The sequence below is a fragment of the Epinephelus moara genome, chromosome 2, assembly GCF_006386435.1.
Source record: "Epinephelus moara isolate mb chromosome 2, YSFRI_EMoa_1.0, whole genome shotgun sequence".
Taxonomy (NCBI): domain Eukaryota; kingdom Metazoa; phylum Chordata; class Actinopteri; order Perciformes; family Serranidae; genus Epinephelus; species Epinephelus moara.
Window position 1 is genome coordinate 12,725,522 of NC_065507.1, and position 24,199 is coordinate 12,749,720.

At 41.8% G+C, this 24,199-nt stretch overlaps 3 protein-coding genes across 6 annotated transcripts in view; 1 reads left to right on the forward strand and 2 right to left on the reverse strand.

The window, feature by feature from the left end:
- The window catches only part of golim4a (golgi integral membrane protein 4a), a 32,707-nt gene extending 29,258 nt beyond the window's left edge, over nucleotides 1-3,449 (forward strand). For both annotated transcript variants that reach the window (XM_050070478.1, XM_050070487.1), the window contains one exon: nucleotides 2,200-3,449. In XM_050070478.1, the coding sequence (XP_049926435.1) occupies nucleotides 2,200-2,355 (156 nt within the window). In that variant the 3' untranslated portion in view covers nucleotides 2,356-3,449. The remainder of the gene's footprint in view (nucleotides 1-2,199) is intronic.
- A 5,317-nt stretch (nucleotides 3,450-8,766) lies between these two features.
- Nucleotides 8,767-16,537, reverse strand: LOC126406315 (uncharacterized). 2 transcript variants are annotated; one of them, XM_050070519.1, is made up of 7 exons: nucleotides 15,761-16,537; nucleotides 15,205-15,334; nucleotides 13,385-13,478; nucleotides 12,654-12,784; nucleotides 11,946-12,088; nucleotides 9,292-9,489; nucleotides 8,767-9,193 (listed from the first exon to the last, which is right to left on the reverse strand). In XM_050070519.1, exons 1-7 carry the CDS (start codon nucleotides 15,769-15,771, stop codon nucleotides 9,076-9,078), a joined length of 825 nt encoding a protein of 274 aa, XP_049926476.1. In that variant the 5' UTR covers nucleotides 15,772-16,537; the 3' UTR covers nucleotides 8,767-9,075. The 2 variants fall into 2 exon arrangements, with proteins under 2 accessions (XP_049926476.1, XP_049926468.1); XM_050070511.1 differs by having other exon boundaries at nucleotides 15,205-16,537.
- Nucleotides 16,538-21,313: 4,776 nt separating this feature from the next.
- Nucleotides 21,314-24,199, reverse strand: part of serpini1 (serpin peptidase inhibitor, clade I (neuroserpin), member 1) — a 31,089-nt gene continuing 28,203 nt past the window's right edge. For both annotated transcript variants that reach the window (XM_050070248.1, XM_050070258.1), the window contains exons 7-9: nucleotides 21,786-21,872; nucleotides 21,577-21,666; nucleotides 21,314-21,487 (exon numbers count right to left, since the gene is read on the reverse strand). In XM_050070248.1, coding sequence (XP_049926205.1) covers nucleotides 21,411-21,487; nucleotides 21,577-21,666; nucleotides 21,786-21,872 — 254 coding nt within the window. In that variant the 3' untranslated portion in view covers nucleotides 21,314-21,410. The remainder of the gene's footprint in view (nucleotides 21,488-21,576; nucleotides 21,667-21,785; nucleotides 21,873-24,199) is intronic.

Genomic DNA, 24,199 nt, shown 5'->3' on the forward strand with positions numbered 1-24,199 from the left:
CTGTTGTCCTAAGGTCGTTTTTTATTTTAAATGAGTCAATTGCGCCCCCAAGTGGCGAAAATCCGGTATTACCAACTTGATGCGTTTTTTTTTTACAAAAAACGGACCGTTTTTTTTTTTCCTCATACCAACCCAACCCTATTATCCATTTCGTCATTACTGGGGAGTCCATTTTTATTCTTTGGGATGTTTTACTAGTTCCTTACCTGCGCAATATCACACCCAGAAACAGAGTTGAAAGCACCTGTTGTACACAATAAAATATTTTGGTATCACATCTGCAGATATTTACAACAGTGACATATTAGTTGTGTTGCTACGCAGGGTTGGAGATGTGTGTGCCTGCCTGTGTTTTGTCCCTGTAACTTGAACCTCGTCCGTGTGTGTCCTGTTAAATGAAGGGGATCAGGTGTCGAGTCTGATGGAGTGTCGGGTCCCCACCTGGACTTGGTTTATTCAGTTTGTCCTGGGAGGAAATCTGTTTGAATGATGAGGCTCACACACATTTTTTTTTACCTTTAAATAAAAAGCTAGTGTAGTGTATTTACTTCTTCACTACAGTGTTATAAAATGGATGATGTATGCTCGGTTGGTCTTGATATTTTTATTAGGTGATTTTTTAATTTTAAGAGTTGGGTAATGTACAAACTTTCTGATAACCTGCAGCCCACCTTGCTGAGGTGTCCTCGAGCAAGACATTTGCCTCCCTACTACGCCCTGTTGTGTAACTGACTCCTGACCTCCTTAGACAGTGACATTAATTAATTTATAATCCCTAGCTTTTTGCCAGGAACACTGTGCTGTGTACCTGTAAGGTCCTTAGTCTCCTCACTCCTTAAACTGACTTGTGTTTCATACTCTGCCGGTCACCCAATGAGTGAACGTGCTTATGTTTCTCTGTAATTTGAGCTCAGTGGAGCTTTGACTTCATTCAGCTTCATTCATCCGCAGCTGCACAGTTGGTCCGGCATGAGGTGTTGCAGTTGAACCTTTGCACAAGTGTATCTGCCTCCATTTATTTTCAATAGAGTCAAATTTCTATGTTACAATCCTTTAGACAGATAAGCAGGAGAAACGTGCTACTGTGTTAACACCTTTCCCTCCATCACAAAGGCACAAAGCATGAGCACCGTTTCCACCAAACACTTTCGGTAACCCTTCAGACATGGTACCTAGACCCTAGGTCCGTTTAGCGTTTCCACCACTAACAGTACTAAGTGTGGGCGTGTTTGTTGTCACTTTACACGATTTTCACCCTGATTTTGCGTCGCAGAGACTGTCGTAATCTTTTGAGTGTTCATACCTGGCAATGTGTGTTCCTGTCACCAACTGCGTTACGACCTGTGTGTGCACACCACAAGATTTCTCCACCGAGCCCTCGCCGACAGAGCCCCAGATAACGCGGTGACGTCACCAAACTTGGAGACGACACATCATAAAGGCATGGATATTCTTCCCAGTGTTGAATCAGATCTGCCTCCAGGGCCTGGGTCCAAACACAACGCGCTCCCCGTGATCCTGTGGACGCCGCCATTGTTGTTGCATGCCGGCTTGTCAGTGTTGCCAGATCTGGGCAGAGAAACAAGCAACCAGGGCTATGGAAACAAGCCCAAAAGAAGCGACTATCGTGCGTTTAAATGGAAGGTGACGTTTAGAGAGCAAGCCCAAATAAGCAAATCCACTTTAGAAACAAGCCCAAAGTCATCCCGCCTCTCATTGGCTGATGCTCTTTGTCAGTCGTGTCAGACTTCTCCAGTTTTCTAGCGTGCCAGTCTCAGTCACAGACGAGGGGGCGACTTGCTCATAGGCTTGTTCACACATGAGGACTCGTCGTGGCAGACTATCTGCCGACTCACCTCCAACCCAAGGTGGCTCTCAAGATCCTCTGCAACGTCAAAATCGCGGTGAAAATCGTGTAATGTGAACTAGGCTTTACTGTCACTGTCAGCAACTTGTTTATCGGCCACAGAGCAAAAATGCCTCCATACTTGGTTGTCTCCACTCCTAAATTGTGAAATGGCATGAAATCTGAATTGAGTTTATAATGGAAATAGGCATGTTAAAACAGTGTGAAGCCGAATAATGTAATTTCCATATAAGTTAAATTTTGTCTTGATGTCTGAAATGATCATCTTTGGTGGAGAAAAATCCCAAATTGGATGTTAAATAGTCTCGTTGTGTGCTTGTGATTTGCTCCAGGACGACGTAAAAAACCAGGAGGGACCAAGAAAGGAGGGGGATCACAGAAAAGAGGCCGAGAACAACGAGGAAGAGAACTACGAGGAGGAAGAGGAGGAAGTAGAGGAGGACACGGCTGGTCACGACAAGGGAACCAATCGGAGGGCAGAGATGTGAGACAGACGCAGACTTTGACCAGTTGCAGTGCCTTTTTTCGGCCGCCTGTAGAGCCTTTTCGGATCTTTCTTCCCCTTGTTTCCCAAAGGAATAAAACCAGCCATCCATTCAGAGTTCCAATTAGGAAAATTGGGATACTACGCCTGGAAGATGGGATGCTATTCCAAACACTGTGGGGATGGAACTGAGCAGCTTACACTGTGGAAACGGACAGAATTTGTCAGGCGTAAATGGGATGTATACTGTATATTTTTTTCATTCATCTGCTTCTCTGTCTACTCACTCATCTGCCTAATTGCCTGCCTGGTTCTGTTTTTGAACAGCAGACGGGCAGAGAATGTATTTCTATCATGTGCTGTCTTTGAGTATTTGTAAAGAAAAGCAAAGATAAATTATGTTATTCAGATGTCCTCATGTTCAGGCTTTTGTATATCTGTTTTATGCAAACAGTTTTTATTCTTTGTAGAGCTCAAGTTTTAATTTACACCTTGCATTCCAATAGATCAAGTCATTTTCTGTTATTTATTGTTGAACCTAACAACTCTGACAATCGTTAAGGAAAAAAAAAGGTGCAACATTTCTTTTTCTGAACCAGTCATAATGGCTTTCACCAACTATTTGAAGCTGATCCGCAGGAGAATTTCCACTGGATATTTCTGCAAAATGCCAGTCAAAGAGACATTTCTGGTGAAGCCGCTCTGGGCTGAAAGTGTCACACTGACATGTGCCTTTCCATTCTTGGAAACCTCCTCTAGGTCTTAGTCATTTTTACATGTGGAAAATCATTTCAATAGGACGGGAGGAGACACAATGCCAGTTAGTGCTCAGCCTCTTGCGTCTTGCTTCAGCATAGCCTTAAAGGGAGGGCTGTTTCACGTCGACTGCTGGTGTGAATTCATTTCACAAACCTTAATTCAAGTTACTGCAAAATCTTTAGTCTACTGTACATTTCATAATAAACAGTTTCTGACAATTTGTACATGTTTTCCACCAGCTACATTTGATACAAAAAGCAGGAGGTCATGATTGTATTGCACCATGTTTGCCACCTGAATGGTGTGTGTGGAATAAAGAGGTCAGAGGATTTCAGGTAACTGTGATTATGTCGTCTGATTCTGTACGTTTTTGAAGATACATTTGAAAGTTGACACCAGTCAGACTCCAGTGGAGGCTTCATGTGTGGCGAAGCTTCTAGCCTAGATAGAAGCTCAAAGGGCAAAGTATTAGGCAGTGCTAACTCAAGCCCTGAGGTCATTTCAGGATGTTAGCTGCCTTAGTTGGATGTTGGAGTAGCAAGTAGAGCTTTCCCCAGGGTTAGGAGTTGGGCTGTGACCTGTTTTCACCTGTATCCTGCCTGTGGGGCGGAAAATGAACAAGTTAACAAGTCTTTGCTGAGAGCACAGGGCTCTTTAGGTTAGAGGAATAACACCAAGTTGGACTAGTGCTGCTGGTGATTTTGCCCTCATGCCATAAAGCACTTTTTATTTTTTGTTTATAAATTCTTTACAAATTAAGGGGACAGTTCACCCCCAAATCAAAAATACATATCCTTCCTCTTGCCTGTAGTGCTATTTATCCGTCTAGATCGTTTCGGAGTGAGTTGCAGAGTGTTGGAGATATTGTCCATAGAGATGGCTGCCTTCTCCCCAATATAACCAACCTGGATGGCACTCAGCTTGTGGTGCTCAAAGTGTCAAAAAATACATTTAAAAAACTCAACAGCAATGTCTCAACAAAAATCATGACCCTGTTACTCAAGATAATCCAAAGACTTTGTTGTGAGCAATTTTATGTTTGAACTATTTTCTTTCTACTGAACGACACCCCTCAATCGTATCACAGTGCAGAAGGAAGAGTGCATCTACTCATGGACAAGGGGCTCATACCTGGACAGCATGAGATGTACACCCAATGGTACTGTATATGGTATACTGTATATGTAACATTAATGCCGTCCTCCTTGGCTGAGCTGTAATGTTAGCTAGCTCAGTGGTGCTAGGTGAGCTAGTAGTAGATGCACGCTTCCTTCTGCGCAGTGATACAGTTGGCAGGAGAAGCTCTGTTGCTCTTACATGAAACTCCTCCCAACAAATTCTGTGGATTATCTTGACAGATATATAGATGTGGTCATAGACATCTCCACAGCTACAATATTTATCAACTCACACTAAAACAATCTAGATTAATAAATAGCACTACAGGTAAAATGTGTATTCTTCATTTAGGGGTGTACTGTCTCTTTAAGTTAACTATCATTAAATGTCAGCCATGAGAGATGTAGTCCAAACTCTCTACAAGCTAAGAAAAGCTGCTTCTTTACTTCCTCAGCTGTTAGGAAAGAGACTGAGATACTGCAGTTCTGGCAATGGACCAGTCCTCACTCCAGCAAAATCTAAGAATAAGCTGTTGAAGGTTGAAGGTTTATAAAGTATAGTTGTGGTAATGCTACCTGTAATAGTAACTTTTGATGATTCTTCCATCACATCACTAAGTAACCCTGCTGGTCCATATAAAAAGTATACTTTGAGTATTAGATCTGGGGTCTCATTTATAAAACAGTGCTTAGGATCCATACTAAAAATGTGGGTATGAACAGAAGTCAAAAAGGATGTGCGCCAAAAAATATTCAACAATTTCTACAATCAGGCTTCCACCTCACCATCTGTGTCGCCAATTTCCCATTTCCAAAATTCTCGTAAGCATGGGTCAGAGTTTCTCCCATCAAGTCTGTTTTTATACATCACTACTTTTGCGTGGGAAGTGACGTGCACCTCTTTCAGGCCTCGATTTGTGCATATGAAGGAATGATTAAGTCAATTAATCAGTTTGTGGATCAACTGAAAATTAATTGGCAATCATTTTGTTTTGTTTGTGTCCAAAAATATCAAACACTCTCTGGTTCTCGCTTTATAATGTCAGGATAAGCTGTTTTTTTCTTCAAGCCAAATCACTTTCAGCTCTATTGAATTTTGATGGCTAATTTATTTATTTTTTTCTGACATTTTAAAGGCAAAACAATGAATTGGATAATTAAGAAAATAATTTGACAGATTAATTGCAAATAAAAATGGGGACCTTGGGACGATAAAAAAAATCAGTAGATTAAAAAAAAAGTTTTAAAACTGAAAATATAAATTAATTCATTTAAATAAATAAAGACCTGAAACTTAAAAAAAAACAAGGTCTAAAACTGAAAATATGAATTAATTTATTTAAATAAATAAATATCTGAAACTTAAAAAAACAAGGTCTAAAACTGAAAATATGAATTAATTTATTTAAATAAATAAATAAATATCTGAAACTTAAAAAAAAACAAGGTCTGAAACTGAAAATATGAATTAATTTATTCAAATGCATAAATAAATAAATATCTGAAACTTAAAAAAAAAAAAAACAAGGTCTGAAACTGAAAATATGAATTAATTTATTTAAATCCATAAATAAATAAATATCTGAAACTAAAAAAAAACAAGGTCTAAAATTGAAAATATGAATTAATTTATTTAAATAAATAAATATCTGAAACTTTAAAAAACAAGGTCTAAAACTGAAAATATGAATTAATTTATTTAAATAAATAAACAAATATCTGAAACTTTAAAAAAAAAAAAAAACAAGGTCTAAAATTGAAAATATAACTTAATTTATTTAAATGAATACAAAATTAAATATATAAATAATAATTCAAAGAGAAACACTGCTATTTTTTTCTTTGAGTGTTAAAAACTACACTAAAGCTTTCACTGCTATATTTTACTTTTTAATTCACCATTTTCTTTTTAGAATCGACAAAACTTTTGCCGCATATTTGTCACCATACCTCGTTATGTAGGCCTATTGCTGGCGACGGCATGTCAAAAGTGCTGAATTTTTACGAGGACTCAGTGTTACCATAAATATTTACTCCTGGATGAGGAGCCCAGTCAGCTGGAGGGACCTCAGAGATGTACTGCTCCTCTTTGACTAAACTGCTGATGAGAACAGTGAATCTGCAGCGTGCCAGAGAGCAGCCTGTGCTCCATGAAAGATGCAGAGGAAGTTGTCAGGATGCTCCGCTGCTGTTGTTGTCCTGTTGCCTGACATGACTAATAAAACAGATAGATTGGTGTATCCCTAACATGACTTGAGCTGCGTGCAATTCCTCTGTCAAATGTGTTTTCAAACAGAGATGATGATTATAAATATGTATCAAGTAGAAGGCAAACAAATTGTTCACGTCTACACTGCAAACCACAAATGTTCCCAAGTATAAATCCTCTCACCTCCTGTTCTCTCCCCTCTCCGGCTGAGGATGACGAGGTGAGAAGATTGCGCATGAACTCGCTCACATGGGAAATGAACCGACAAATCAGGATGAAATGAAAATCAAACGAGAGGGGGTTGACTGAGAGAGGCAATTACCTCTAATGAACAACATTTGTCCTCCGCACACAGTCTCAATCAAATCATCCCTCCTCCTCTCAGGCTCTATTTCTGCTCTGCCTTTCACTTCCTGTCATCGTCCCTGTGCTTTCTCTCCATTTCCTCCCTCTCTACCTCTCACCGTCGTTCTCCCCCTTTCTTCTCTATTCCACCCTTCCCTCGCCTCTTTTCTTCCTGTCATCATCCCTCTGCTGTTGTGAGACTGTTGATCTCCCCAGAGGGGCTTGTGGGATGCTGGAGGAGTTTGAGAGTAACAGGTGTCTCATTACTGTGCTAATAGCAGGCCACATGGAGACACACACACACACACACACACACACACACACACACACATTTTTACAGTGACAAGCAATGGCAGAGATGATAACTCCTCCACATTGCTCACATTCTTGTGCTCCCTCTCTCTCAGTCATAATTTCATGGGTGAATTACCAGGCATGAATAATTTGAACGTGTCGAAGCCTAGAGCCGAGTCTATCTTGAGACGCATGCCCACACGACTCCTGCCACCAATTCTCAAATCTTCCATTTAACACCAGTGCGAGATTTACTTGAAAGCTGAGGCTCCGAGCTATGAAAAGATTTTTTTTTTTTCCACCCACGATTTTTGGGAAAATCAACTCAAACTCCTCTCCTACTATCGCCTCACTGGCAGAGATCACAGCATCGAAATGTGCTGCAAAGATAATTGACGACATCTTGAAACCATCACTGGAAGACACCAGCTTCTCTTTGTGACCCTGGATCCTGTCTGCGGTACACGAGGATCCAGTGAGCTCATTATACTGTCTCTCTGCAGCGGTAATGATCCCTCATTCATCAGCCGCAGACTAACTTCTGTCTCTATCTCCACACACACACACACACACACACACACACACACACACACGTAACACGCAATTGCACAAACAATCTTCCACACTTAAATGAATCCCAATGAGGCATGTAACTGGCAGTTTGTGCCTGGCTGTATGCTTGTTAGAGAGATATCGGCTGCTTAAATTGTGTTTCTCCGCATTACTGTGAGGGAAGAGAAAGTGAGCGCTCTGTGTGTGTGTGTGTGTGTGTGTGTGTGTGTGTGTGTGTGTTTGCGAATGTGCCTTGTTCATACTTGAGACGTGTACGTGCATGGATGCTTGCTTGAGGACACGTGTGGCAGTATTCATGCTTGTGTTTTGCGGCATCAGATAACAAAGTGTGTTTATGTTTCAGGTTGCGGGCTGAAAATGAAACCGTTATTAAAGAATACACTGCTGCAATGTATGAATAAATTAACTCCAGCAGACAGGAGGGGGCAATGTGTGTAACCCCCACAACTCTGCTCTTTGTATAACAGCATGTATGACACTATATGGACGCCATTTGGTTTATTTTTTTTATCCAAAGCACTTTACAAAACGACACGTACTTTTAGGTGGTATTAAGTTGTGCAGATGTGAGTGCTTTCCAAGCTACCAGGGATTAGTCTTTATGTCCATGCATTGTGTGTGAGTGTGTGTGACCTGCTGCATGAGGCTCACGGGTCATTACCCAGTCAGTCAGAGGACACAAGAGGCCATTATCCCGGGCAGTCTGGACACTAAATGTTTGATAAGCCTCGAAAGCGGATGTCCTGTTTCTCTTCTCATATATTACAGATGTACACAAAAGATCCAGCGACAGATTAAACTCTCAGGAATCCATGAAAAAAAATTGTAGGCTGTGTGGATTGTTATTCTGCTCAGCAAGACAAAGTTCTCCTATGTATGTCTGGTGCAGCTGGTAGCAGATAGAGAGTGTGAATGTGTTGGCTCAGCGGAGTCCTGAGAGATGTCAAGCTGCTGGAGATGAGTCATGTAGCAATCTGATTATCCGTCTCTCTCTCTCCCCTCCCATCAAAGCAAGAGTTCGTCATAACAATTCGATCTCTGGGCTGCTTGGCATTCAAGAACTGAACACAAAAGGATCCAAAACACAGTCAAAGAACTGCAATATATTTCTATTTATTATCAAAATATGGAGATAGGATGCATATAAAAAAATCTTACTTACAAAGATATCAATAATGGTAACATGCAACTGATACTACATATAAAAAGCATTTTGCATGGCCTTGGAGCAAATTACCACTGTATTTCGTGTGACTGCATTGTCAGTGTTTTCGGCAACTGTTGTGACACAGTGTGAGTGAATAAATTCAACAGCTCTATTAAACCTTTAGTGCAACTTCAGAGTCCTTTGCTGAAGCCTTGTCATCGCTTCAAGTGTTTTAGGATGGATAACTGACTCCACACACATCCATCCGTGGAGAGAGGGTCATAAAATGTTGCACATCCTGGTGGTTTCTGGGAAGTGTAGTCTGGTGGGCAGAGAGTCTTCTGGCAGCTTGGGGATTCCATCCAGGATCTCTAGCTTTGGCAAACAGAGGAAAACACTGCACAAAGACAAAAGCAGAATGACAAAGATGACACTTTCTACCGTGGCTGTCCCTTGCTTTGATGCACTCTCTCTTAACCATCTTCATCTCCTCACCGTGCACGGTAGTCCTGAGTGAAGGTCACTGGATTGCGGGTCAGGTTGAGGGAGCGGAGCGGGCTGTTCCCCAGAGCTCCCAGTCCCCCCAGGGAGCCAATGGCATTCTCAGACAGACAAAGGTGCTCCACTGCTGGGAGCTTTGGCAGCTGACGCAGACACACCAGGTGGTTACGGTGCAGGTTTAGCATTCTGCACCTGCTCAAAGGAAGCACAAAGAGGGCTTTTTGTGGTAACTTATTTTTAAAAAAAAACATTATATTGGATAAAGGAGGCGTTTAAGGAACTATGTACCACATTCACAGCATTAATATAGCAGCAAACAGCTATTTGCTATGTAAAGATGTAGTGGAGTAATGGCGTCCCGAGCTGGAAAGGCTTTCTCTGTATGAATGTTAGTGTATGTGAGGCCCTGCAGTAACTGTCTAACCCCCAGTTTTATTGCAGAAGCAAAGCACCCACCCTCTAGTTCCACCCAGGTTAACACCGTTAGCCCCATTAGCATTGTTTGCACTGTTAGCACAGTTAGCTGCTAGCTGCCAGCTCAGTCACCTCCATGTTGAGAACCGCGTGCAGACATGTTGGATAGAACTTTTTCACAGCAGACATTTTGACCTGTCATAGTAAGACAAGCACAGGTGAAACTGATAACATTAACGATGGCTCAGTTCCAATTAGAGTGAGCAAACATACACAATGTCAAAGCCTCCCATAAGTGGAATGCAGCCATTACTGATGTCATTAAATACACCTGTGTTTTTCCTACTCTGACAAGTCAAAATGTCTGCCGTGAAAAAGGTCTGTCAGACTCCTCTAAAGGAGCTCCTTTAAAGGAAGAAAAAAAAAGCTGCTTCAATAATTGCCTAATATCCAATTTGTGGTAAGATTTAAAAAGTAAACTTAACTATGGGTTCATGGTTTTTGTCACTGCTTCCTGAACAAGCAGGAGTATACAGTGGGGACACAATAACAGAGGATATAAACATTATTTCTTAACTAAATCTTACCTGTAGCGCATCACCCTTAACGGTCTGAATTTTCCCACGTTTACATGAGTCAGTAAAGAGTGCTCAAAAGTTACTTAAATGTAAGAAAAAAACAAACAAACTCATAATTATTTCATGCGGAAACTGAAGGAATTAAAACAAGAAAATAAAGACAACATAAACCAAATACCAGGTAAGCACTCTTGTCAAAGGAACTGCTTTCAAACCCCACTACAGTCATGTTACCAGCTGACCTCTCTTCCCCTTTAAGTGCAGTGGCCTTGTGGGTAACCTGTGAGGGTGTGACATGTGCTTCACTGTGTATGTGGAGGGAAGCAGCCCTGCGTTCCAAATCGCATACTTCTACTATATACTTTTAGTATGTACTGCAGCTGCCCTTAAAAAGTATTTAGTGTAGTATGCAGTATGCATGCAGTATGCATACTATTGGGACACACTACATCCGCCATCACGTTGCTCCCTGAACTCCGACCCTCTTGCTCAGTTCCGCCGCCGTCCGTAGCGCCACATTTGAATATTTTGTGTTGTTGTACTTCGGAGATGCAGCAAATCTCCTCTCGTCGAGCTCGCCAGAGTCGTGCATACTGTGGCTGGCAGATGTTTGTTTTTAATTATATTTACAGCTATGCAGCTGCTGGCACTATATTCTGTCTGCACGTGAAGCAGCCTTACATTCACATTACTTTTATTTGTAGTGTAACATACTTGCACATTCTTACTACATTACTTAATATGTATTTGACTTTTACTATTTATATATTTACTAGTCTATACTGCTCATACCTGGCCCATAGTGTATTCATATTTAGTCATATTCATTCATTATTTATACCACACTTACACCACTGCCTATACTGGTAGAATCTTCTATATTGTAGTCATAGTTGAACCCTAACATTGATTATACTATAATCACAATAAAGTTGAATGTTGTATCTGTGTTCTTGCAAAACTGTATGATATGTGACAGTATATAATCAGACCATTGCAGTCCTAATATGTAGTGTCTTAGTATCTCAAATTAAATAAACCATGTATGAAAGGAAGTGTGGGCGTTGGTTGTACACGCAGCTCAGTAAGTGTGACGTAACTTCCGCTGCGCAAAGGATTGTGGGTCAGAATGGCTAAAGAAGCATGCTGACATGCATACTGCGAAATATGGCCGGATGTAGTAGAACATCCTGGTACTTTTGGCATACTGCATCTGACATACTATGTATTGGGACACACTAATTCTTTTTCTGGCATACTCAATAGTATGGTAGTATGAGTATTGGAACGCAGGGCAGGACTCTCAGGGTGTCATGGTGAAGACAGCAGGCAGCAAAGGGTGATGATAGTCAGCAGAATTAAGTGTCTAGATAAGCTCAGGGCTACTGTTAAAGCCATGTTAATAAATAAATCCATTGTTAGTGAACGGCACCCAAGCGCCTCGCCATCCTTCCTTCTGCAGAGTGGTCCGGACCGCTAGAGGCTAGTTACCAGCTAATAACGAGCCAAGCTCCCAACTACGGTTAAAAGCTGGTTAGCTGTCACTGAGAGAGGTAAGAGCAGCGATACTGATGTGTTTGACAAGACAGCTGCTCTAAACTGATTGTTCCCAAAGGGGGGGGAGTTGTGGTGCAGTCTGGGTAGTGCGGTTCGTACCTTGGCAGACGTACAGAACTCAGGTTGGAGAGGGAGTTGTCAATCAGTTGTAGTTTCTCCACACGGATCAAGCGGCGGAGGATCCGGAGGAAATTCTCTTGCTGGAAGGGGTCGCCCAAGTCCTGGTAGGACAGATTTAACTCCTGTGGAGAGACAGGTGGTGAAATCATGAGGGTCTTCATCCCTCTGTCTCTGTCACAGCTACAGCTTCCAACATTTATGTTGTTTGCTGTGTTTACTCTGCCATGAATTTACTCACCCTGTCATTCCAGATCCAACCACTCCCTCCTGCCATTCACATCATCTGACCTTCACCTCCCACACACTCACCTGCTCCCTATTTACCTTATTAGCTAGCAGGATATATATAACGGCCCATTTGCACTTATTCCAGTCACACTGCCTAGTTTGCATTTGCTCCAACTTTCCTGTCTGTCCGTTTTTGTTCTGATTGTTTGCATGATAGACAAGTTGTTGAGTCTTAGTTTGCCTGTTTACCTGGGTTTTCACCATGCGTGTTTTTGACCTCAAACACAAGAACTTTTTAGGGCGTGCTTTTGGGTTTAAGCTTGTTTCTGAGCATTACAGTCTGCTTCTTTCTCGCTCTTTTGCTCTTTCACTTTCTCCATCCCTCCTTAAGTCTTCTCCTGTACTGTATATATTTAACACAGGGACACACACACACATACACAATGCTTGCTGACTTACCAGACAGTTTTCCCAATTCTCTTGCAGCCTCTCCTCCCATCTTTGCCCTTCCTCCTCTCGCCTCCTCCTCCTCCCTCTCTCCACACAGATGTCATCCCCCTCTCTTTGAAACAGCTCCTCTTCTGATGGCCCTTTCATGATGACAGTGCCATATAAATGTTCACATCATTATCATCCATTAAGCGAAGAAAAAAACAATCCATAATCCTGCTTGCAGTCCTAACTTCATCGGTTCAGAGTCTTTGTCACAGCATGTAAGTCTTCATCTACTAAATCAAATCAAACTTACATAAAATGTAAGCAACACAACAATGGAAGAGACACCACAGCTTGAATTATTCATTCTTTGCTAAATTAAATCATTGAACAGTAAGTAGGAGTCTGTGTAAAAGCTGATTTGAAGATAAGCTTTAGTAATCAGGGTCACTGCAGCATAATACAATATCCAACTTTGCAGTGACTTGTTGTAAGATTCTTTTTACTCCCACAAAAACTGACTACAATTTCCCAAAGAGATACTCTCAGTGCAGCGGTGCATGACTTAGAAAACTGTTCTCCCTCTTTTATACCACATGAAGTTCTTACATCACATTTCCTTGCTGCTGTTTCATTTAATCCAAAGTTACTGCAGCAAACAGAGCACAAAGACAGACTACTACAGAGGCTGTGTATATTTGTCATTATCAAAATGTGAAGGTGACAGTGGTGATTTTTCTCAGAGTGATTCAGACCTTCTCTGACCCTGGGGCAGGTCAGCTGGTCACCTGTGACATCAGACTGCTCCAGGCGATGCCAAGACACAAACCGGAACCGACTTGATGGAAGCTGATAGAGAAGGAAGAGGAGAGCAGGATGAACGATGTGAAAACTTACAGGGCCAATAAGAGACAACTTCTATTGGTCTATAATTGTGGCGCCCTCCTTGAGTAAATCTGTAAAAGGGTGAGACACAGTTTACAATATTGTGCACAACACATGCAGTGAGTACGTACACACAGAGGCCTTTGGATCATTTACTACAACGTCTCACTAGTAATGGAAGAAGAGGAGACACACTAAAGCTTAATCTACCATCATTTCCTATTAGTGCAACATAAACTGTATTCCCTCAGAGTGCAGTTAGTACGTAGCCAAAATCAATGGGTCATTTTTAAGACCATTAAGCAATACTGCAACACCTGTTAACAAGGTGAGAGCGTTAAGTTATCACTCAAACTCCTTCAGACTAGCTGATGCTCGAAAACATCCACTAATGTTTTATCATGTGATGATGGCAGCCTCCTCCTTTCTTACCTTTACTTCATCCAATATCTCTCTTTGCTTCCATACACAAATATTCTTCTACACAATTCTTACCTCCTTCTGGACAACAGTTACTAACTATGGTACACACCGAGCACATGCAGCTCCCCTTAAACAAATGCTGCCCCCCTTTGGCGGCGCCATTGTCTGTAGCTGACTAGGGTCAGCCTACACTACAGTATTTTAACACTGGTCAAAATGGTGGTACTTGTAGAGTCTAATAATTTCTGAGGGAACCACAGTTGTAGAGACATAATTATTTATCAATTAAACTGGTAATGTAACAAGTGAGTTCACTGTGTTTTTACTCCAGTGGGACTAAACTCCTCTCCCAACATGACCTTTTCAACCCCCTTACACTCGTCTTGTTCACCCTTACTTTGTCTGTGTAACCTAACACCTTCCTCTGTTACTCTAGACAGCAGGAGTGACCCCGCTCCACTTGACCACCGCTCCTCATTGACTGGACACTCACAAAACAGACCCAGGTCGTCTGCTAACATCATATAAAAAGCGCAGAAGATAAAATGCTTCAAACGTGACAGCCTCTCCAATCCAAATGTTGCAAAGCTGGTTAAAATATGATCAAATCAGAGTCAAATGTAGGCTACAGATGAAATAATGATGGGCTGTGAATAGTTAGAACAGAAAAACTACTGTACAATTGCAATTGGAAATGTATTAAAATAAGACACTATATTTTACATTATACTCATGTGCAAGGCAAAATCAGCATCATTTTCATCCATTTTCTACTTTGTAAATAAAATAAAATAAAAATTCCATAGATGTAATTTGCTTCAGGATTTACACCTTGCAGAGCAATGAGTGCATGTGAGTATTTTTACCACAGGTACAGAACTCCATATGGAACAGAGGGAGGATTAGGTGCGAAGCTATTTTTCATCTTTCTTTATTCAAATAGTCAAGAGGGTAAAAAATCTCTCTGCATAGCAATCTAGGCGAGAGGCCAGCGGCCTGAGGGTAACAGAGAGTGCGGAGAACAGACTGGGAATATTAGGTTCAGCTCAGAGAGGGAGGAAGTGTAGAGAGGAAGGAAGGAAGGAAGGTTTGGAAGATGAAAGGATGAAAAGAAAAAGGGGGAGGACACAGGAGAGGTGAGAAGATGGAGGAGCCAAAGGTACATACATGAAGGGAGAGTAGGGCAAATGCCTTGAGGAGCAGCAAAGAAGGATTGCTGGCTTATTTTGTGTGTGTGTGTGTGTGTGTGTGTGTGTGTGTGTCTCACTGGTGTAGATACAAGTCCAGAATCAGGACTCTGGTCCACAGAGAGAGGTCTGTGTGTAACCCCGAGGTCAGAGTACTGGGACGAGTGGGATTTGGGAAAGCTGCCACTGAGAGTGTTCACACCTGAAGAGCTGAGACAGAGAGACAGGAAAAGAAAGATGGGGGTCAACCAGGACATTATCGCGTCTTTGGGCTGCTGTCTTATCGTAATGTAAGCCCTGGTGTGTGTGCTGAAACCCTGACCACCGGCCGAGTGGTTAGAGTTACGGTGAACTGGGCCTGACAATGCAGATTAGGACCCGTTGCCATGGCAGCAGCGGACACCTGAGCAGGTGCTATTAGCTTATAATAGTCGCTGTATGTGGGGGACAGCTAGCAGGACACTGGTGCCTCTATAATTGATGCTGCTGATAAGCCACGCTCCTATATAAATAATTATGACGCTTTAAATATAATTTAAAGCATATTATTTTAACATAAGCTATCTGTTTGGAGGCTGTAGCCTGCATGACCTCCGTCGTCTCACGAGCCAATAATGTAATTAAACATCGTCTTACCTTTCTGACATGTCCCCAGCGTCTCGTGATAAATCCTCCAGACTTTCTTTAACACATGCTGAACGGCTCGGTGTGGCCCTGTAAAGCTGCAGCTGTTACCCATGGAGCCCGCTGGGTGTGTTGGTATTCACCGAGAGAAAGTTTACCGTCCTGTCTGCTCCGGCTCGGGAGACTGACACCGGTGTGGGCCCGCTGCTGCTGCTGCACGCGACACACCGCTGCTGGGTTGCCTGGCAACAGTGTTCAGGTGTGTCACACAATAGAGGTAGGGACTGTAAGGCACTGTGGCACTACTGCGGCTGCTGCACAACTCAGCCTCTTTAGACCAGGAGAAAATTAAATATCAGCTCTTAAATGAACTGACAGCTCAAATACCTTCAACAAAGAGAGCAGAGGGAAATAAGACACGCTCTTACTTTGTGTTGATATAAAAATTTAAATTTGTCATAAGGTTTCTGTCTTTGATTGTTTAGGCCCATCTGTAGAGCAAATCTGACCAAGTGGCACACTATAAAATATGATATGCTGTTATTTTTGTTGCTTAGTCAGCCATGTTTACAGTGTCATGGCCCCATGCCCATACCCAAGTGGCCCCCAAATGGGTCATGCTGGGACTACCTGGGTACAAAGTAGGTATAGGTCCAAAATGGGTGTCTTATCTGGGGCCCACTTGGGTAAATCCACCCATGTCTGTCAGGCTTTGAATGTGATGTTCTGTTTCCTGTTTTACTTTGAAAATCTGTTGTTTGTCTCCCCATGTCCTGTCACGTTTCCCGCGGCCCTGATTGGCTAATTGCTTTCACCTGTGTCTCATTATCTCCCCTGTCAGTGTGTAAGTCCGTGTCTTCCCTTTGTTCTCTGCTAGATTGTCTTGCCCTTCATGTGAGCTTTCCGGTGTTCTTCCTAGTGTGTATTCCTCATGAGGTTGCCCTTTTTTGTATTTAGACCAGTGAGTGTTTGCCTGTTGATTTGGATACCTCTGCCTGTGCTGACTGCCTTTTGTCTACTGACTGGACTGTATTAAAAACCCTGAACTTTGAATTTCGTCTTTTTTTGTGAGTCCACCATTGTGTCTGATAATGTTAGCAATTGGCATGGGGCAATATGGAGCCTGTGAACAATCCCATATAGGGCCCATTTTTTGAGCTCGGTCTCACTCCAAAGTTGTCAAAATCCAGCGCTGGGACAGTGACTTGCAGCATGAGAGACCAACAAAAAATGTGTCCTTTAACGTCAGCATGATGCAGTGTGAAAAGGACAAAAGTTAAGGCGGCAAAAGTCCGACGAGGAAACCCAACCACGTGTGTTTGCTGTTGAAGAAAAAATGGTGGCCATGACAGGCTACATTGGCTTTCACTGAACAAATGTGGGAATGAGGGGGTCAGTGGTGGGAAAATATGCAAATCCTTAATTAAGTAATAGTGCAGTGTTAAAACAATACTTCACAAATAAGTCCTGAACTCAAATTTATTTAAGTAAAAGCTGTAATTTTAATGGTGTGAAAGTGAGAAATGGTCCCTTTCAGAGTAAATAATTGATACATTAATGCATCAGTAATTAAATGCTGTGTCTGTTCCAAGCTGTAGCCCACTAATACCTGCTTTATTCTCTGCATGGTTTAAACAACAAATGTTGTGTTTTTGTTCCTGTCTTCTTGGATGTTTTCATGGGGAGGAGGTTGATTTAGATTTTCAGTGGCACACAATAAAGACATAAGGCACAGCTATCATACCAGCTGGTGAAAGTAATTTAGATCTTGACTTCCTACACCCATGGGCTGTCGTTCCTCAACAATGCAGCTCGTTGTGTTTAAGATATTGCGGCAGTGAAACACACTGAGCGCACTGAGGAGATGAAAAAGCTATTAGATATTTCATCGAGGTAAATGAAAACCCCTGGTACTGCAGGGGACTGTGGAAATAATTCCTCCTGACATCGTACTAACTTGTGTTTAGCAGAGCTATCGCCTCTGCCGGTTATTTGCAGACAGAGTTGTCATCTGCAGCGTATAGCCTAGCTGCTTTTGCTATTCATCATTAAAAGGGATTTGTTTTGTTCTTTTACGATCTGTTTCATCTACTGTGACAGTCATGTCATAGATAATTGGTGTTCCTAAAACATCGACTGAAGATGGGATGGCGGCTGTCACATCAAAGCATCTTTATTTTTTTATTGTGGTGTTTGTGTTTATCACACAGCACAAATGTTCATATAATGGCAGGGAACATCTGTCGGGGATGTAATCAAGGTTTATTTCCTAATGTATTACTATTACTGTGCCAGTGCCATGCAGACAGCAATAGGTGAGCTGATAGTGATAGGAGTGTTTCAGTAATTTTGGGGTGATAGCTGTCTCGCTGTAGTGCTATTGATCAAGCTAGATTGTTTCGGTGTTGGAGATATTGGCCTTAGAGATGTCTGTCTTCTCTCTAATAACCTAGTGGGACCCTGTGCCCTCATATGAGGACATCACATTTTGGGTTTACTTGACCTTATACTTGATTCTACTTAACTTAGACCTGTTGTCCTCGTTCCTCATGTTTGTGCCATCTAGTGGTAGTCAGAGCACAATACACTAAGTGTGTAAAAACAAGATGGCTGCCATCTCTGCCAAGTTTGTTTGCAGCCGATCATGACACAAAAGTGGACAAGGTCCAAAACCTGATGACATTTTATGGCTGAGACTTGTTTATTTATGATTGATAATGTTTGTAGTTTGATATGGCAACAAATTTGACCAACTGTAACAAGGACATTGGGACTTTATTATTGTCTCATTTGAGGACATTGGGACTTAATTGTTGTCTTGTTTAAGGACATTGGGACTTTATTATTGTCTCATTTGAAGACATTGGGACCTTATTGTCATCTCATTTGAAGACATTGGGACCTTATTGTCATCTCATTTGTGGACATTGGGACTTCATTGTCATCTCATTTGAGGACATTGGGACTTTATTATTGTCTCATTTGAGGACATTGAGACTTAATTGTTGTCTTGTTTAAGGACATTGAGACTTCATTGTCATCTCATTTGAGGACATTGGGACCTTATTGTCATCTCATTAAAGGACATTGGGACTTTATTATTGTCTCATTTGAGGACACTGGGACTTGATTGTTGTCTTGTTTAAGGACATTGAGACTTTATTATTGTCTCATTTGAGGACATTGGGACCTTATTGTCATCTCATTAAAGGACATTGGGATTTAATTGTTGTCTTGTTTAAGGACATTGGGACTTGATTATCGTCTCATTTGAGGACAGTGGGACTTAATTATCACTGACAATGTTTTTTCAGTTTTTTCAGTTTTTCATATTTATCAGGTCCCACTGATCCCAAATAGCTAGGGGAAATTAAAAATGTATACCAAGGAAAGGTTCAGGTCTCAGGAGGATTTAATGGAACTGGATGACAATCGGCTTGAGGTGCTCAAACTGCCAAAAAAATTTATTTGAAAAACTCAACGACAATGTCCCTTTCCAAATATCATGACTCGGTTACTCAAGATAACAACAGACCTTGTTGTGAGCAGTTTCATGTAGGAACTATTTTCTTTCTGCCGAACTACACCCACCAACTGTATCACCGAGCAGTAGGAAGTGTGCATGCACTCATGGACAAGAGGCTCGTGCTCCTGACAGTGCGAGATGTAAGCACTGATGGTGTCCTCCACTGAGCTCTAACGTTAGCTCGCTCAGTGGTGCTACATGAGCTAGCAGTAGATGCACGCTTTTTTTCTTCACTGTTCGGTAGAAAGAAAATAGTTCCTAAATGAAACCTCTCACAGCCATGTTTGTGGATTATCTTGAGTGACCGGGTTATGATTTCTGGAAAGGGACATTTCTGTTAAGTTTTTCTAATGCATATATTTTGGCATTTCAAGGCCCACAGACTGGGTGCCATCCAGTTGCATTATATGTGAGAAAAGGCAGACATCTCTACGGCTGATATCTCCAACACTCAGCAACGCACACCATAACAAACTAACTTGATAAATAGTACTACAGCTAAGAGGGAAAATATGTATTTTTGATTCTGGGATGAACTTTCCCTTTAAAATGAAAGATACATAACACAGTGTATCTATATACATAAGGAACAACGTCACTTCTACTGCCACTATAGTTATGAAAATTTGATTCTAAATGATAGCTGTATGCAGTTAATAGATTGTAATTTTATTTACCTTTGAGGTTCACCAGGCCAGGATATTTTGTATTAAATAGAAAGACTTAAAATAAATGTCCACACTTTATGAACATACTGACTCTTACTTTCTCATATACACACTTCCTTATGATGCAACATTTATCAGAATCAACATGCAGGTCTCATTCGTCCTTGGTCACAGTATATCCTTGCCTGGCCCAGTGATATGATCTGTTTCTTTGTGTATGTGTGTGTGTGTGTGTGTGTGTGCACGTGCGTGGTAGCTAGGTGATGCCACAGGCCTGAAACCACTCCAAGATGCCTTGGCAGGACATTGTCTGCCCTGGGAAACTGAGTTACGGTCAAACAGCCAACTTCTGCCCTGGCTGTTCAACAGTACCAGCCCTCCGTGGGGCATTATATAAAGTCTATTATATATTCAGGCATTGAATACATAATGGAGTTATTCTAAAATGGTTTCATAAACTCCTGAAGCATTGCATGGTTTTCAGTCTCACCAAATCCTTCATTTAAAGGACCTGAAAGATGCATTAGCTGTTATCGCTCAGAGTATAATGCCAGGTTAAATGCTGCGGACAGTCCACATAAGCTCTACTGTCCTCACAAACACAGTAAACACACAGACAGTTTTTTTTAATGGGAACACATTCATGTTTTTATTGAGTAAAAGACTGAATACAGCTGGTGTTACTGTTTCTCCCTGTATGTACATCCAAAATTGGTGCAGCAGATCTTTTTCAGTGCGCCTGCATGCTCCAGTCCATCTCTATAGCAACCCGCCTTAGTTACGCAGTCCCCTCTGCTCACCTGTGAGATGCCCAGCTGGGGCTTAATCAACCACTCAGATGTGATAAGGCATATTAGTTCATCAGCAGTTTAGCCATGTGCTGTGAATACTGTCTGGAACAGATATATTACTAAGATTCATCGTATAGGGACAAAATGTTTGCACATGTTTATTCTGCAATAAATACTGAGTATATATGTATATATAGAACACAATGTCAAATGTACAGGGATATAATTAAAGTGTGAAACCTACAGTGTGCACGCACTGCATCTGGAGTAAGAAAGAGTAAATATATTTTTTCAAGAAGTAGAGAGAAAACTGTTTTTGTGCATCGTGTGTGGCTGCAAGTGAGTACGAAGCTGCTGAACTTAAAGGGGTTGTGCGTGGATTACATATCATGTGTTCTTCTCTCTCATATACAAACCATCCTTCACCAGAGAATATGTACAACTTCCTATTTCTGCATGTCCGTATCCAAGAGTTTAAAGCTTCCAGTATCAAAACACAGTCACATTATATGTCGTATGTCATATTTCAATATATAATATATCATATAATATTCAGTTTATTTTTTATTTTTTTTCTTCCAAGAGTATAAAACACAGCTGGAGATGGCGATAGAGGATAGGTAGCGTTTATGACGTCAGGATCTGATAAACGGAGATTGAGGGACCTCACACCGTGGTTACATGGAGTCGAAGTCATGGTCGTTGGGCTCGATGACTTCAGGGGTCATGACCCTGCCCATGAAGAGGATGGACCCTGGGAGAGGAAGGGACAAAGAGAGTCAGATCAAAACACACATATTATATATCAGAGTGAAATTTCCACGCTCAAATACACACACATACCTGTCCTCCGGTTTCTAATGACAAAGAAGAACGGGTGGTCAGCCATGACCTGTGGGTACAGCACCAGAGTCCTGGTCAGGGCGATCATTCCTGAGAGGAAGAGAAGAAGAGGGGGAACAAACACTGCAGTCATTTTTGTGACAGATGTGAGCAGTGTTTAGTGAACCTGATCAGGGAGATTATGATGAAGGATAAAAGATGGCGTCTACCTGACCCAACAGCTCCCTCTGCGCCCTCCTCAGTCACATCCAGGTACGCCTTCTGCACCGCCTTCCCAATGTACAGGTCCTTACCATCTGTTACACACACAAAAGCCCACAGATCATCACTTTGTCTTTGGAGTACTCATCAGTCAGTGTGAGATGTGGCGATGGTGTGATGTTGAGTTCAGTTTGAGAGTGACACTCTCTTAGTCTGTGCATCAGCAACTTTTAAAGGCATACTTTATCCAGAGAATTCAAAACGGTTTAACGGGGGCCGCCTTTTAACAACAGCGAAACTATATCAAAACATATGGTTAAAAACGCTTACATAACTCGTGCAGTATAATCCAAGTCTCATTTATTCACAACATATGCTCAGCACTTCCCAAACACATTTCACTAGAATGAGCAGAGTTCAAATGCATGTGCTTGCCAAGGCGTACTACAGTACTTGTCGTGAGTGAGGCTGTTTATGCAGAAGTGTTTTATGTAGTAAGGTTTCAGCGAGGGAGTTGTGTGAGAGTTTGTAAACGGATGTTTTCATATAGTATTGCTGTTATTAAATGCAGCCCTTTTAACTTCAATTCATTGAGAATTTTCTTTTTCTCTAGATTCTCTCTTCACGGTGGAGGCCGACACATTCTCAATCTGACCTCGTCACATATCGACGTTTGGTCATGGACTTTCCACATCCACATACAACGTGAAAGGTACCCTGGGTGCGTTAGTTGTTGATGTTCTGGGACACTATGTCAAGTTACGTGTGTTGTTATTTTCTGTTGATCTGTTCTGTATGTCATTTATTGCACGTCTGTCCGTCCTGGAAGAGGGATCCCTCCTCAGTTGCTCTTCCTGAGGTTTCTACTGTTTTATTCCCCCGTTAAAGTTTTTTTGNGTTGTTATTTTCTGTTGATCTGTTCTGTATGTCATTTATTGCACGTCTGTCCGTCCTGGAAGAGGGATCCCTCCTCAGTTGCTCTTCCTGAGGTTTCTACCGTTTTTTTCCCCCGTTAAAGTTTTTTTTGGGGGGAGGTTTTCCTTATCCGCTGCGAGGGTCCTAAGGACAGAGGGATGTCGTATGCTGTAAAGCAAATTGTGATTTGTGATATTGGGCTTTATAAATAAAATTGATTGATTGATATATTGAAGTTCTGCCTGTTACATGCTTTGTCTTCTTGCAAAATACACTTCTGTTTTCACAGGAAATTTAATGTTTACATACAGTCTCTTCCAAAAACAACACCACAGATTGACAACTAACGCACGTGGTTGGGTTTACGCAACAAAAGCACATGGTCAGGTTTAGGTAAAAAAGAACAGGGTTTGGCTTTATAATCATACGGGACAGGAACACCACTCTCTCGGGTGAAAGCTGGTGTTTGTTGGACCCATCCACCACCGCTCCTGTCCGACCTACTCGAACTTGCGCCGCTTCGACATCCGTTCTTGTCCTGCTGCGTTTCCCCCTGACACATTAAAGGACGGCTTTCTGGTTAGTGTCTGACACTGCAAGTCTCTGCCCACATGCTAGATTTCGATGTCTTCAGAGTGACACCAGGTTGGTTATAATGATGGGAGCAAAGTCATGTGGCACAGTGATATAACCTACAAAGTCTGCATGGGGAGGAATTCGTGTCCTGTATGAAAGCACACGTTGACTTTTATGCAACCCTTAATTCAAGCACCTGTCTGTGGTCATATATGTTGTTTTGGGAGTCATCGGCAAACAACCTCTTCTGTCATTTCAGGACTTACTAGCTTTGCATGACATAGTAAAATTAATAAGATCACATTTTCTACTGTCTGCATTACAGCACTCTTTGGGAGTTGGACATCATTCTACGACCTTTTCTTGCTAGTCTAGACACCATGTATCCTCAGCGAGTGCCGTTAACGGTGACCAGCTGTATCATGCCGACGTTTGAGGATGGCTTTTTCTGTCGGTGTCTGACGCTGCAAGTCACTGCCCAAGCACTGGATTTCGACAACCTGGGAGTGAGACCGGGTTGTGGGGGCATATGAGAAAACCATTTCTTCCTGAAGTCAATATGACACGCTGTGAGTAACTGATATAGCAATGATAATTTTTGGGGTGAAATATTCCTTTAAAGCTGAGGGTGAAGTGTCACACACCTACATAATAGTCAAATCCACATACATACCAGAGCTGTTCCGTTTAAAAATGCAGTCTGCTCAGACAGAACGTCCTTATGAGTTGATTAAGAGCATTTTAAAATACCCTCTCTTATCTACCTGCCTGCCAGAATAGACCGTGTCCTCTGAGTACATGTTGAGCCAGTACAAGATGTGCTGAGGTCCAGTGCAGCCTGCAGACTGTGTTTCACAATAGAAAACTAGCTTCACATAACCGGTGGGAACAAGCTGTACAGCATGAAGCATCCTGAGTTTTTAAGGTTGTT

Excerpts from the sequence above, each read along its gene's own strand:
- LOC126406315 (XM_050070511.1), bottom strand. The coding sequence starts at position 15,381 with ATGTCCTGGTTGACCCCCATCTTTCTTTTCCTGTCTCTCTGTCTCAGC. Across the intron at positions 12,089-12,653 it reads AGAATTGGGAAAACTGTCTG|GAGTTAAATCTGTCCTACCA; the intron begins GTAAGTCAGCAA and ends GTCTCTCCACAG. Across the intron at positions 9,194-9,291 it reads ACTCAGGACTACCGTGCACG|TGTTTTCCTCTGTTTGCCAA; the intron begins GTGAGGAGATGA and ends GTCTTTGTGCAG.